Source organism: Canis lupus, chromosome 35 (genome assembly GCF_003254725.2).
Source record: "Canis lupus dingo isolate Sandy chromosome 35, ASM325472v2, whole genome shotgun sequence".
Classification (NCBI taxonomy): Eukaryota; Metazoa; Chordata; class Mammalia; order Carnivora; family Canidae; genus Canis; species Canis lupus.
In genome coordinates, this window is record NC_064277.1 from 14712114 (window position 1) to 14724390 (window position 12277).

The window sequence follows — 12277 nt, forward strand, 5'->3', positions numbered from 1 at the left end:
GGGGGTGTGTGTGAAAAGGGGGAGTGTGAAAAGATAAACAAAAAGGACAGGCCTCCTCTGTGACTCCTCGAAGCTCACCTGCATATGGTAATGAATTCAGGGTGATAGTTTCTTTCTGGATGTCTCCTCAGGGTGTGTGTGTTTGTAGGAGCTAGCAGTGAGCCCAGAATCATCTGTGTGTGGGTTTACACCTTTCTTTGTGTGCCTCTAACCTGGGGAGTGGCAACATGCGTGTCTAACTCTGAAAAATTCGATGTGGCTTGTATGTGAGGATTAATTGGTGATTGCTGGCCTTTTACCGTTGAGCTATATCAAGATTGCCTAAAATCCTTGATGATAAAAACCACCTTTTGGAGTAATTGCTTTGCAAAGAGTTTTCTCTATAGTTTTTGGTTTACTGAATAAGCTCGTGGCTTTTTTATAAATGGTTCTAACCTGTGATTCTGCCTTTTCCCCACGTCTGAAAGCTAGACTGATTACACCAGGAGCCATCTGCTGCTGAACTGGAGGGGGTTTGTCAGCTTGCTGTTCCATTTGCTCCCCTCTCCTTTTCACCCTGCTGCCTGGGAAGATGTCCCCGTCTGTCTGACTTGCCTTGGTTACTGGGTCTGAGCTTGAGCGGAGGACAACAGAGAGACATAGACTGCTGCTGCCCGCAGACATGGTCATGGTGTCTTGAGAACCTGTAGATGTAGAACTTTGCACAATGATGGGAATGCTCTGTATCTGCATTGTCATTACGGTAGCCACTAACCGTTTAGGAGTCCATGAGTCCTTGATACCTAGCTGGTCTGATTAGATTTAGTTTAAAAACCAAACCAAACAAAACATACGAGGCTACAGGCTACCTACCACATGAACAAGTGTAGCTACAGAGACAGGAGGAGCATAGCGGTCACGTTCTTAGCCTTTTGTTCTCAAGCTCTATCTTTTGTTATTGTTTTGGGCGGGAGGTGGTTCTAGGTAGCCAGTGTAGTTCAATTTACAAGCATTCTTTTAGCTTCTTTAATGGTATGTCATGTATAGAGGCAGTGGCAACTGAGTGAAAACACATGCCTGTTTTGTTTACATGCCTTTATTGAGTGTGTTGGGCAATTAAAAAAAAAATTATTCATATGCGGGGGGGGAGCAGAGGATCCTGGGATCATAACCTGAGCTGAAGGCAGCCAGCCACTGAACCACCCAGGCCTTCCTGTGTTGGGCAATTTGAAAACACTTGTGGCCTGTGGTATCAATGTCACGGTATTCACGTTATCCCTGGCTTCAATACAGCAATGTAATACTGGTGTCAACGTTGTCATTGTCTGCTGTTCTTTACTTGATCCTTGTTTTTTGTTAGCTCCATGTGAGTCCACGTTTCATATAAAAATTTTTTAAGTAGGCTCCACACCCCATGTGGAGTCCATCGCGGGGCTTGAATTCCTGCCCCTGAGATCAAGACTTGAGATGATATAATAGTCCGACGCCTCACTGAATGATCCACCCAGGTGCCCTTATATGACTTTTTTCATAGAGTACTATTTTTTGTGATCAGTACTACTTCTTTCCAGCAACACACCCACCTTCCTGTGGTATCGTTTAAGTAATTGTTAAGATTCCTGTTTCACTGTATTAACATTAATTGTAGAAAATGTGGAAATTTCAGAAAACTAGGAAGATTACCACTGGAGAGAATACTGTCTCTTTTCCCTTCCCTTCTTTTTCTTTTTCTTTTTCTTTTTCTTTTTCTTTTTCTTTTTCTTTTTCTTTTCTTTTTCTTTTCTTTCTTTTTCTTTTCTTTTTCTTTTCTTTTTTTCTTCTTTCTTCTTTCTTTTTCTTTTTTCTTTTTCTTTTTCTTTTTCTTTTTTTCTTTTCTTTTCTTTTTCTTTCTTTTTCTTTTTTTTTCTTTTCTTTTTCTTTTTCTTTTTCTTCTTTTTCTTTTTTTCTTTTCTTTTTTTCTTTTCTTCTTTTTCTTCTTTTTCTTTTTCTTTTTTTTCTTTTTTTCTTTCTTTTCTTTTTCTTTCTTTTTCTTTCTTTTTCTTTCTTTTTCTTTCTCTTTCTCTTTCTCTTTCTCTTTTTCTTTTTCTTTTTCTTTTTTTCTTTCTCTTTCTTTTTCTTTTTCTTCTTTTCTCTTTTTTTTTCTTTTCCAGCTTGTTTAATCTCCTCTGGTCTACATTCTTTACATTTTTTTCTTTCTTTTCCTTTTCCCTTTTTTCCTTTTCCTTTTCCTTTTCCTTTCTTCTCTCCAGCTTGTTTTATCTCCTCTGGTCTAATTTCTTTACACTTACATATTTTAAAACTCCATTGAATGTTTCATGCAGTAGAATCTCTGCAATATAAAGCATTGTGAGTCTTTTCCTCATGTTACCAAGGTTTGGAGAATGTGATTTTTGTTTTTCCTCTTTAAAACGTGTAAAGTTTAAATTATGTTCCATATGCAGCATTAGTTGTCAGTATGGCACATGAAACCTTGAAGGAAAATGCCATGGAGAATACAGACAGAATTGTTAATGTGATCAATGTAGTTCCTTTTTTTTTTTTTTTTTTTACGGATTTTATGTATTTATTCATGAGAGACAGAGAGAGACAGAGAGAGAGAGAGGCAGAGACATAGGCAGAGGGACAAGCAGGCTCTATTCAGGAACCTGATGTGGGTCTCGATCCTAGCACCCCCAGATCACTCCCTGAGCCAAAGGCTCAGCCACTGAGCCACCCAGGTGTCCCATGTAGTTCCGCTTTGTGAAGAAGGTAGAAGGATTACAGTAAAATTTTGGCTGTTATATGAACATGGTAGTAAAGAAATGAATTCATCTAAGTTAGCAGGGTATAAAAGGCAAATCTTTGAGGAAGACTCAAGAGTTTTATAGACTGGAAGAAGTCACTGACTCTAAAGCAAAGGACTTTAATATTGAAATTAATAAAGGGATTAAACTCAAGAGAAAACAGTGTAAAGGTTATTGAGTGTTAAATAGTGTTCATAAAATTCTTTCGCCTGAAGATTTGAAGGTTAGATCTTTTTCCCAAGAGAAAAATTCATGGGGCGTTGGAGTGGCATAGTTGGTTAAACATCTGACTGTTGATTTCTGCTCAAGTCGTGATCTCAGAATCATGAGATTGAGCCCCGTGTTGGGCTCCATGTTCCATGGGGAGTCTGCCAGAGATTCTTTCTCTCCTCTGTCCCTCCCTGCACACTCAAACATATTCTCTCTTTAAAGTCTTCAAAATTAGGATTTTTTTAAAAACCCGTGCATGCTGAAAAAGCAGTGTATTATAAATTACATGATATGTTCTTAGCCAAATACTTGTAAATACAGAGATAATTCTTGATAACTCTTCTTTGGGAAGAAAGGGGTGCGATTCAATGCTTGGAGGTCTGAAACGGGGCCTCCAAAGTGAGAGAGTGTCAGGCAATGGAGGCCTGAAATGCCTTCTTTGAACAATATTTATTGGGTCTCAGCTATTTTCTCTAGGCCCATGCTAGAGGGTACTTTGAGGGTTCTTAAGATAAGCAAGACTAAATCCTCTTTTTTTTAAAGATGTTATTTATTTATTCATTAGAGACAGAGGAGGCAGAGACATACACAGAGGGGAGCCTGATGTGGGACTTGATCCCAGAACACTGGGATCATGACCTGAGCTGAAGGCAGATGCTCAACTACTAAGCCACCAGGTGCGCCCCCCCTTTTTTAAACAGCAAAAAACCCACAGATTTATGTTTTCTCCATACCCACAGTCCTGAGATCAAGAGTCATATACTCCTTGAACTGAGCCAGCCAGGCACCCCAAGACTAAATCCTCTTGGTCCGAGAAAATGGCAGTTGGGTAGATGTTTGCTCATAACTGGGTATTACCCTAAAAGTAGCCCCTGCAGAGCAGAAGGTGGGTGTCCCCTGAAGTCTGCCAGGAGGAGGAGCAGGGGCTTTCTAGGAAGACAAAGAGGAGAGACTATTCCAAAAGACGTAACAGCATGTACAAAGTCAGGCTTGATAGATCAAGTTAAGACAATATATCAGTTGCCATACACACAGGAGCAAGTTACCTCTGGGCCTTTATGCACCATCATGGGGTGCCATCAGGTTGGAAAACCAAAGCACTGTTAGTCTACTGTAGGTCTTAGGAAGCGGATGTAAAAACTTCCTATTTATTTATTTATTTATTTAGATTTTATTTTTAAGTAGTCTCTACATCCAACATGGGTCTCGAACTCACAACCCTGAGATCAAGAGTTACATGCTTCACCTACTGAGCCAGCTGGGTGCCACTTATTTTTTTTTAATTGGGTGTAAATAGAATTTGAACCAGTAAAAGGAGCAACAAAATTGTTAAAGTATGTTGAAATCTTTGCACATAAATGTTTTCTCTGATTAATACCCTAGTATCACTTTCTAGAAGGGAGCTCGCTGAATTACAAACTTTTAAGAGTTGGCATTTATCACCAAGTTACTCTCTAGAAATATTTTTTCAGTTTGTTCCCACATAGCAGCTTAAGAGAGTATGGGTTTTGTCAGAATCAGATTTGAGGAGATTGACAATGCTTCAGTTGTGACCTGAGTCAGCTCTTTAGTTCTTCTTAAACCTAGTTTTCCATTATTCAGTGTTCTTAAGTAGGTCAAATGACCATGTTGTAATTCTGGTTGAATTCTGGATGCTTCTGAAGGTCGTGTTTTCAAAATAGTGTCAACACTGTTAATCTTATCCAACTTGGCATCATTTCTGTGTTTACCTTTTTATAAATGCATTACCCAAATCATTAAAAAAAAAAGATTTTATTTATTTATTTGAGAGACTGAGTGAGAGAGAGCACACAGACAGGAGCAGGGTCAGAGGAAGAGGGAGAAGCAGACTCCTGCTGAGCAGGGAGCCTGATGTGGGACTCGATCCCAGGACCCCAGGATCATTACCTGAGCTGGAAGCAGATGCTTAACTGGCTGAGCCACCCAGGCACCCCTACCCAAGTCATTTAAAAAATATATTGAATAAAGCCGAAGCATATTTTATCTTGTGTCTTTTTACAACCAAATAATTAAAAGTATATATTTGACAAAAATTTCTGTAATTCATTAGCACAGAGTTTATTAAGGCATAGAGGTAGCTCTTATGAATTGTTTACTATATACCACCAACCTTTTTACATATATAATTAATTTAATGCCTTAATTTAACCAACTATTGTCCTTACGTGTAATTAACAGAGGGAGGACACAGGACTTTCCTCAATTCTCCCCTGAAGTTCAGACACTTAATGAAGAGTAGGATTAGAACCAGGCAGCCTTGTCCAAAGTGTGCTGTGTGTGTTATGAGTCATCAAGGTTCTTAGTGCTAGACGTTGACCAAAAAAACCTGTTGGAATATTGTCCTTTCTAGTAGGTTATTAATTTGAACTTCTGGTTTAATTGTAGTCCCATTTCATTGGTATTAGTGACTAAATCCATAGCAACTGAATTTCACTAGTTGATATACAGTCACCCTGCCTCAATCTCTGTACTGTGTTCTTGTAATTATTGGTATTATTTTATAATTGTACAGCGTGGCTTTGAAGTCACATTGGCTATAGGGCCAGCCACATGTATTATACAGTTGAACACCGTTGGTGCTTCAGGAATTACCAAGCCCTCTTGGAAAGAGTCCAAGTCAGGCTCTGTGTGTACCTACTTCTGCTTGGTGTTTTGCTAGTGTATTAACTTTTATTTAAATAGAATGCTGACAAGTAATGTTTACTACTATGTTGGCTGCTGCAGAAGGCCTGCACTTAAATGATATTTTTGAAAATCAAATATTCGCACTGTGGATCACTTTTTTGCATTGGCTTTTATCATAACATAGGTGATATGATCAATATTATTCAGCCCAAATAACATACGTACTTTAGGAGTACATGGTGAATTCAGTGTGATCATGAAAACTCACTATTTCCTGTATGAAATTCTCAGATTCTATAACCTTGTACACCTTGTCTCACACATGGCAACCCACTCCACCCTACTCCTCCTTTGTAAGAAATGTTTTTTTTTTTATTTGGATTGATAAGGTGCCACTTTTTGTATGCAATAATTTACATAGGTGGCAGGAAATTGGGGAGCTTTTGGAAGCAGATCATGGGAGTGAAGGAGTATTTGGTAATCTGTCCCTACTTTGTTAAGGCTTGTCTTTCCTTTTATGAGTTAGGTCCCGGCTCTCAAGGTGAGTTGACTTCCTTGATTGGATACATGAATAAAACAAGTCTTAATGCTTATGAAGCAGCTTCTTTAATTAATCTGCACAACACTATTAGATACCCAAATTTGATGAAATTTGCAAGTGAATTGCTTCTCACATTTTATCCAAATCCTAGATTGGGGTTTGCTCTATTCCTTGATTTTCTTAAAATGTTGAGTGCAGCTGGTGGGCTGCTGGACTTTGCCCAACTTGGAGGTCATGAAATGGTTGTACACGCAGGTAGGTCCTTAGTTCTGAAGCTCTCAGGAGCAAAATATGTCCTCAGATGTCCTGGTGTTTAGGTGATAATTAGGTGGATGGTGGCTATGATAGCTGGCTGGCTACACAGTGTTTCTTAGGATAGGAGACCCTTCCTGAAATAGCAATTGGTGTACCTTTTTCTCTAGAGTCCTAGATCTTTATATTTAAGCATTTGGAGATTACAATGATGCATTGCTGGTGCAAACGCCAAAATTGATGGCTGCTTTGGAAACCATTTTGCCGTTAACTTGTAAATTTGTGTTTGCATATTCAAGGATTTCTAACAGTTCCACTTCTAGGTATGTATCCCAGAGAAACTCCAGTGCATGCTTTCCAGGGGGCAAGCAGAAGGAAGTTTGCACCATGGTTCGTGATAGCAACAAGCTGGCAATGCTTAGATGCCCTTGGATGAGATCATTAGAATGTGGAATATTCATACAGTGGAGTGTGATGAACAACAGTGAAAATAAGCAAAGAATAAGCAAAAACGATGATTCATGATCTTAGTAACCCAATGTTGAGTTGGGGGGAAACAAATCCCCTGAGACTTAACACTGAGCTATACCCTTTAAAAATTAATTAATTAATTAATTAATTAATTAATTAATTAATGAGAGTGCTAGTGCAAGTGGGGAGCAGGTCAGAGGGGGAGAGGCAGAGAATCTGAAGCAGTCTCCCCATTGAGCACTGAGTCCCACGCAGGGTCAGATTCCAGGACCCTGAATTCATGACCCAAGGCACAACCAAGGTTTGGGATGCTTAACTCACTGAGCCTCTCACCTCCTCCTGCCGCTGCCCCACCACAGCAATAAGTCCATAATAAAGCACAGATAGATATGCTTAAATTAAAAAATAATGAAGTAGGGTAGGTAGAAGCATATAGACAGTGTTTTAGTAACTGGTTTTGGCTGTTTGGTTTATAGGTATTCTTTATATTAAACTAAAACAGGAAGACTGACGTGGATGACATTTGGCGGAGGGTGTCTTCATTTAAAACTTGGAACTTGCTCTGATCCTTGAAGGTTGAAACTGAGTTGATAGTACTGTCCGTCACACCACCTTGTAATGAAGGGACACCTTTCTCCCCCTGCCGCTCACTACCCTCTTGATCAGAATTTCAGGATTGAACCTTGTCATTTTATTCAGAAACAGGACACAGTTTTCAGCTTTATTGCATGTCCTTCCAAAGCTGCTGTTAATCCATCTATCTGGTACTTTTGATGGGTTTCCTCTTTGGTAAATCAGCATTTTGTCCAAACAGTCCAAAACCTGCACCTGCTGAAGCCAACAGGCAAGTTTTTCAGCTCTTTTCATGACCCAGCAGCAGAGCACAGGTCACAGTGGACACACAAGTCTAATGGAGCATGTATTTTAGGGAATATGGAATGCGTGATCAGATCCTGAAGGTGGTCTTGGAAGAAAAAGCAGTCCGGGCCAGCACTCCTTTAGATTCTCTCTCTCTCTCTTTTCTTAAGATTTTATTTATTTATTCATGAGAGACAGAGAAAGGCAGAGACATAGGCAGAGGAAGAAGCAGGCTCCCTTTGGGGATCCTGACTTGGGACTCCATCCCTGGACCCCTGGGATCATGCCCTGAGCCAAAGGCAGACGGTCAACTACTGAGCCACCCAGGTTCCTTTGAGGTCTTCTCTTTTTAAATTTAAGTACCTCATTTTTCAGGCAATGGGAAGAGGAAGAAACAGGGAAGTCAGGGAGAGTAGAGATGAAGAATAAAGCAGACACTGCCTACCTGGGATGGGCTGATGATCGCTGTGTATGCTCTCATGTTGGAGGCATCAGAGCCGGGGATGTCAGGGATGGCCAGTATCCAAATGTGGTCCATCGAGCTGTGTTTCTGGCCAGTTATTTTAGGTCTTGTGGTTCCTGCTTTCGTCCTTACCTTTTCTCAGAATTACCATACGATATTTCCAGTTCTACATTGGGTGCTTTTGATTACTGAAGGCGCCAAAAGACAAGTCCCAGTAGAAAGAAGAGGAAAAAAGCCAAATACTCATCCCTTAAATGTCCTTTAATTGACTGTGCATGACTTATGCTGTGGTGGGGTACATGCCAAACTGTTGTTCAACATTATAGGAATATACCACACTGGAGACAGCTGAATGAGGGTCTGCTCTGTGGGCTCACATACAGAGCATGATAGAATTGGACAGGGATTTTCTATCCCCGAGACTTCGGCTGGGAATTGTATCATGAGGTGGTTCTGGTGGGTTAGCTTACCCCATCCCCAAATAACCCCAGGATTCTTGGATGACCTTCTGTTGAGACCTTATAAGGAGCTCTGATCTTGGTTAAAAGGCATACCTGCATAAGCCTCAGTTTGCACATTTGTAAAGTGGGGGATATTTTACTAGATTGTCTCTAAGGCCCTGCCTGTAATTGATTTTCAAATGGTGGAGAGCAAGGAGAAGTCACAAAAGACCATCACCAACCTTGTGATTGATTTTATATATATATATTTATTTATTCCCCCCTCCCCCCATTTAAAAGTGAGGCAGGTAGATATGCTCTGGTGATTCAGGTGACAGAAGACTGTCATCGTGGAAAGCAGAATTACCAGCATTGGGTAGCTGTTAGATGCCGTTAGCAAAGCTGGCCTCAGCTTTGAGGGTTTTTATGAGGTCTAAGTAAGTTAAAATTTAGGAGTGGCTCATTCAGTGGTTAAACAACAAGTAACCAAAAGTAATAGTAAGGGGCATTCTTTTCCCAGCTTCCTTGGATGCATCTGAGGTAAAACTTTAAATTTAGCATGTGGGTTCTTTGATGGCATGCCACCACTCCCCCCTCATTGGAAAAGCATAAAGAGTAGAGTGTGGGATGGTGTTCAGAGCATGTGTTTTGGACATTATAATTGCCAGCTGAAGTTCAAAAGCTTTGAAAGAATTGACTTTTAAAATCAAATAGCTTTATGACAAATGAAGGGAGCTGGCCAGCCTTGTTGGATTCTTGCCTCCCCCCCCCCACCCCCCACCCCCAAGCAGCTGCCAGGCCACAGAGCCTGTTCTGTGACAGATCCTCCAGAAACAATGAGGAGAAACAGCTTCTGTGTTATTAGATGAGATGAATTTACGTGTGTGGGGGAGGGCCGTCCGTGTGCTGGGGGCGGGGAGGGCGGTGGTGGCCCTGGCGGTCATCACAGGAGTAATAAAGCACCCTGGTAGCCAGGATTGGAGGGAGAGGAGGGGAAAGAAGGGAGGGGATGAAGGGGAGGAGTGGGAGGAAAGGAAGGGGAGGGCTGGAGGAGGAGCCTGTGGAGAGAAATTTCTGCAGTCTGTCTGGATCACTGCCCAGGTCTCCCAGCCAAAAAAACAAATAAAAATAAATAAAAGGCAAGTGCTGAATGACACAGATTATGATATTAAAAAGGGATGCCATTGAAAATGTGCCACCGACCCCCATTCCTTGCCTTGTGTAGGGGTGAAATGTGTGCATGGAGGGGGGGCAGTCTGGCAGACGTGTGGACCATCAAACTGACTGCCCCCATCAGAGGTGTCCTGTCTTTCCCCTCCACAACCCCCCCCCCCCCCTCAGAAATTCTCAAACAAGGATTCATCTGCATTGCAGATTGGGGGGAATTGGAATTGCATTGCCTGGATAGAGAAAAGCCAGTCGCTCTTTTGCGGCCCCCACCACCCCAGGATCAGGAGGGGGGAAGAGCGCCCCCCAACCCCTCCCCTTTGGGGTTGGCTTCCCTCCCCTACACATAAATAACCTCCCCTCCTTGGCGCCTCCCCTCCCCCTGGGCCCGGGGCTGCGGCCGTCCTATTGCTGCGCGGAATCTGCACCGCCGGAATCTGCAGCCCCGCCGCCTGCTTATTACGTACAGGGGAGGATTGTTGACAAGTGCTCTGGAGCCTGCCTCGCCGCACTCGCCCTCCCTCCTCCCTCCCTCCCTCCCTCCCTGTGTCCCTTCTTCCTCTCTGTCTCTCTCTCTGCAATGATCCGGCTCTGAGGATGGCTGCTCCACGGGTCTGTCAGGTGCAGTTTTTGGTGGCTTATCTTGAGGAACCTGGGATAGAAGGTCTGTTCCTATAAATAAAATAAAAAAACCAAATAGCTCTAGGTTTGTTTCAGGCTGCTGTGGCTTTTGTTGGGGAGAAATAGGCCTTTTGTGGTTTTTTTCCTCCTGCTGGGGTCCTGATTAAATCCATTATGGATGGCAAGGTGCTAGATAGATAGATCTCTCTCTCTCTCTCTCTCTCTCTGTATGTAAAAAAAAAAAAAAAAGTGTTGCAATTGCTTAATATTAATATTCTTTCAGCTTTGGTACCCTCCCTGGGGGCAGTGGTGGCTCCTGCAAAGGCACTGTGGAAATTTACAAGAGAGAATTAATGTCGTTCTTAAAGCATTCAGCTCTGTTGACCATTTTGGCCAAATCTGCAGTTTTAGCCAGGCTTGTATGAATTTAGAGATTTCTCTGGGGACTGAACGCCATCCAGCTATGGCTGGTCCCTTTATTTTATTGCCAGTTTATGTGATCATTTCCCAGCATTTAAAAATAGATGTTTGATTAAAGTTAATTAGTTCATCCTCAACACAGCTCTGGTTTCCTTTATCAGCAGCATGCATGGCTTCCTTTCCTTTAATACTTCCTATCTCTTGTCTTCCTTCCTCGATAGATGGAGGAAACTGAGGCACAGACGTGGATACTAGGTGATTGTAGGTCAGCCCTGAGAGCTTGAAACTCCGAGTGCTCTAGATTTTTCTCCCACCCTTCATGCATTAATCTGTGTTTGCATTACCAGATGTAAACACAAATGAATTTTAGGAGCTATCAATTTTAGATCTTTGCAGAATCTGTGGCCGCGTTCCTAGAGTTCTGCTTTTTGTGTTGCTTCCATTAGATTTCAGTACGAGAAAGAATGTTGCTCTGAGAGGTAGTAGGCCTCTCTGCACTTGCTTGTTGTCTGTCAGTAGCTTTCTGTTTCTTTCTTTCTGTTCTTTTTTTCTTTATACCTTCTAAGAGTCCACTTAATTCTTTCTTAATCTATTCATCTGAAAAGTGGGTGTGCAGTGTGATTTGTGCAGGTGAGGTAATAATGAGGGCCCTCGGAGACTTCTGTGCCTGCCAGTCATGTTACAAGCACAACAGAATCCAGAACTTATGTGGGGTCCATTTTTATTGTATTAGGGAATAAAAGCTGCCAGAAAGGCTTTAGGGTTAAGGGTGTGGCTCTTACCCACAAATTGTGATGTTAGTCAGGACACAGTATTTGGCGTTGTGCCTGTTTATCAGCACAGACTAGTACCCAGACTCATAACTTTATGGAGTTTGTTGATTTGAGTTGAAGCCAGCTTTGCTTAACTTTGTAGAGACTTGCTAATATTTGAGTGCCTGTGTCTTTGGGTAACTCGTCTGTGGGGTAATTGTAGTGATGATATGGAGCTTTAAAGATAAATATACATGCATGTGGTGATCACTGAAAGGTAGACTTTCCCTAGCTCTCTGAGAACTTGCTGCTTATTATATGGAAATCTCTCTTTGAGAAGTGCAAATTCCATGATTAGGGGGAAAAATATGATTTTTGGTGCATCCAGTTATTTGGATGTAAAACTTGGGATGTGTTGGTTTCATTAATCTATCTAAGGGAATGTCTGAAAATGCCCTGTGTTTACCTCTACCATGTGTGATGGCATTGTTCTGCAGCTCCGTCTCCACACCGGCCGAAATCCAGCTTCGCCTTTCATCCCTTTTCTTCTGAAGGTGAAATGTGGTTTTTGACCTCTGGAGTGTTCAGTACTGGGCCATTTGTACAGTGGAACCTTTTTACTTACCTGATACAAGCTTGAGTTGCGTGTCCTTGGGGGACTCCCAAGGATTCGT

The 12277-nt window shown here is 41.8% G+C and overlaps 1 protein-coding gene across 4 annotated transcripts in view; it reads left to right on the forward strand.

Moving 5' to 3' along the window:
• JARID2 (jumonji and AT-rich interaction domain containing 2) overlaps positions 1-12277 on the forward strand; it is a 260698-nt gene that overhangs the window by 136512 nt on the left and 111909 nt on the right. The window contains exon 1 of one of the 4 annotated variants that reach the window (XM_025444034.3): positions 10349-10474. The exons of the other annotated variants lie outside the window; for them this stretch is intronic. Coding sequence (XP_025299819.3) covers positions 10408-10474 — 67 coding nt within the window. The 5' untranslated portion in view covers positions 10349-10407. Of the gene's footprint in view, positions 1-10348; positions 10475-12277 lie in introns of those variants that run through there. 4 annotated transcript variants of the gene reach the window in all.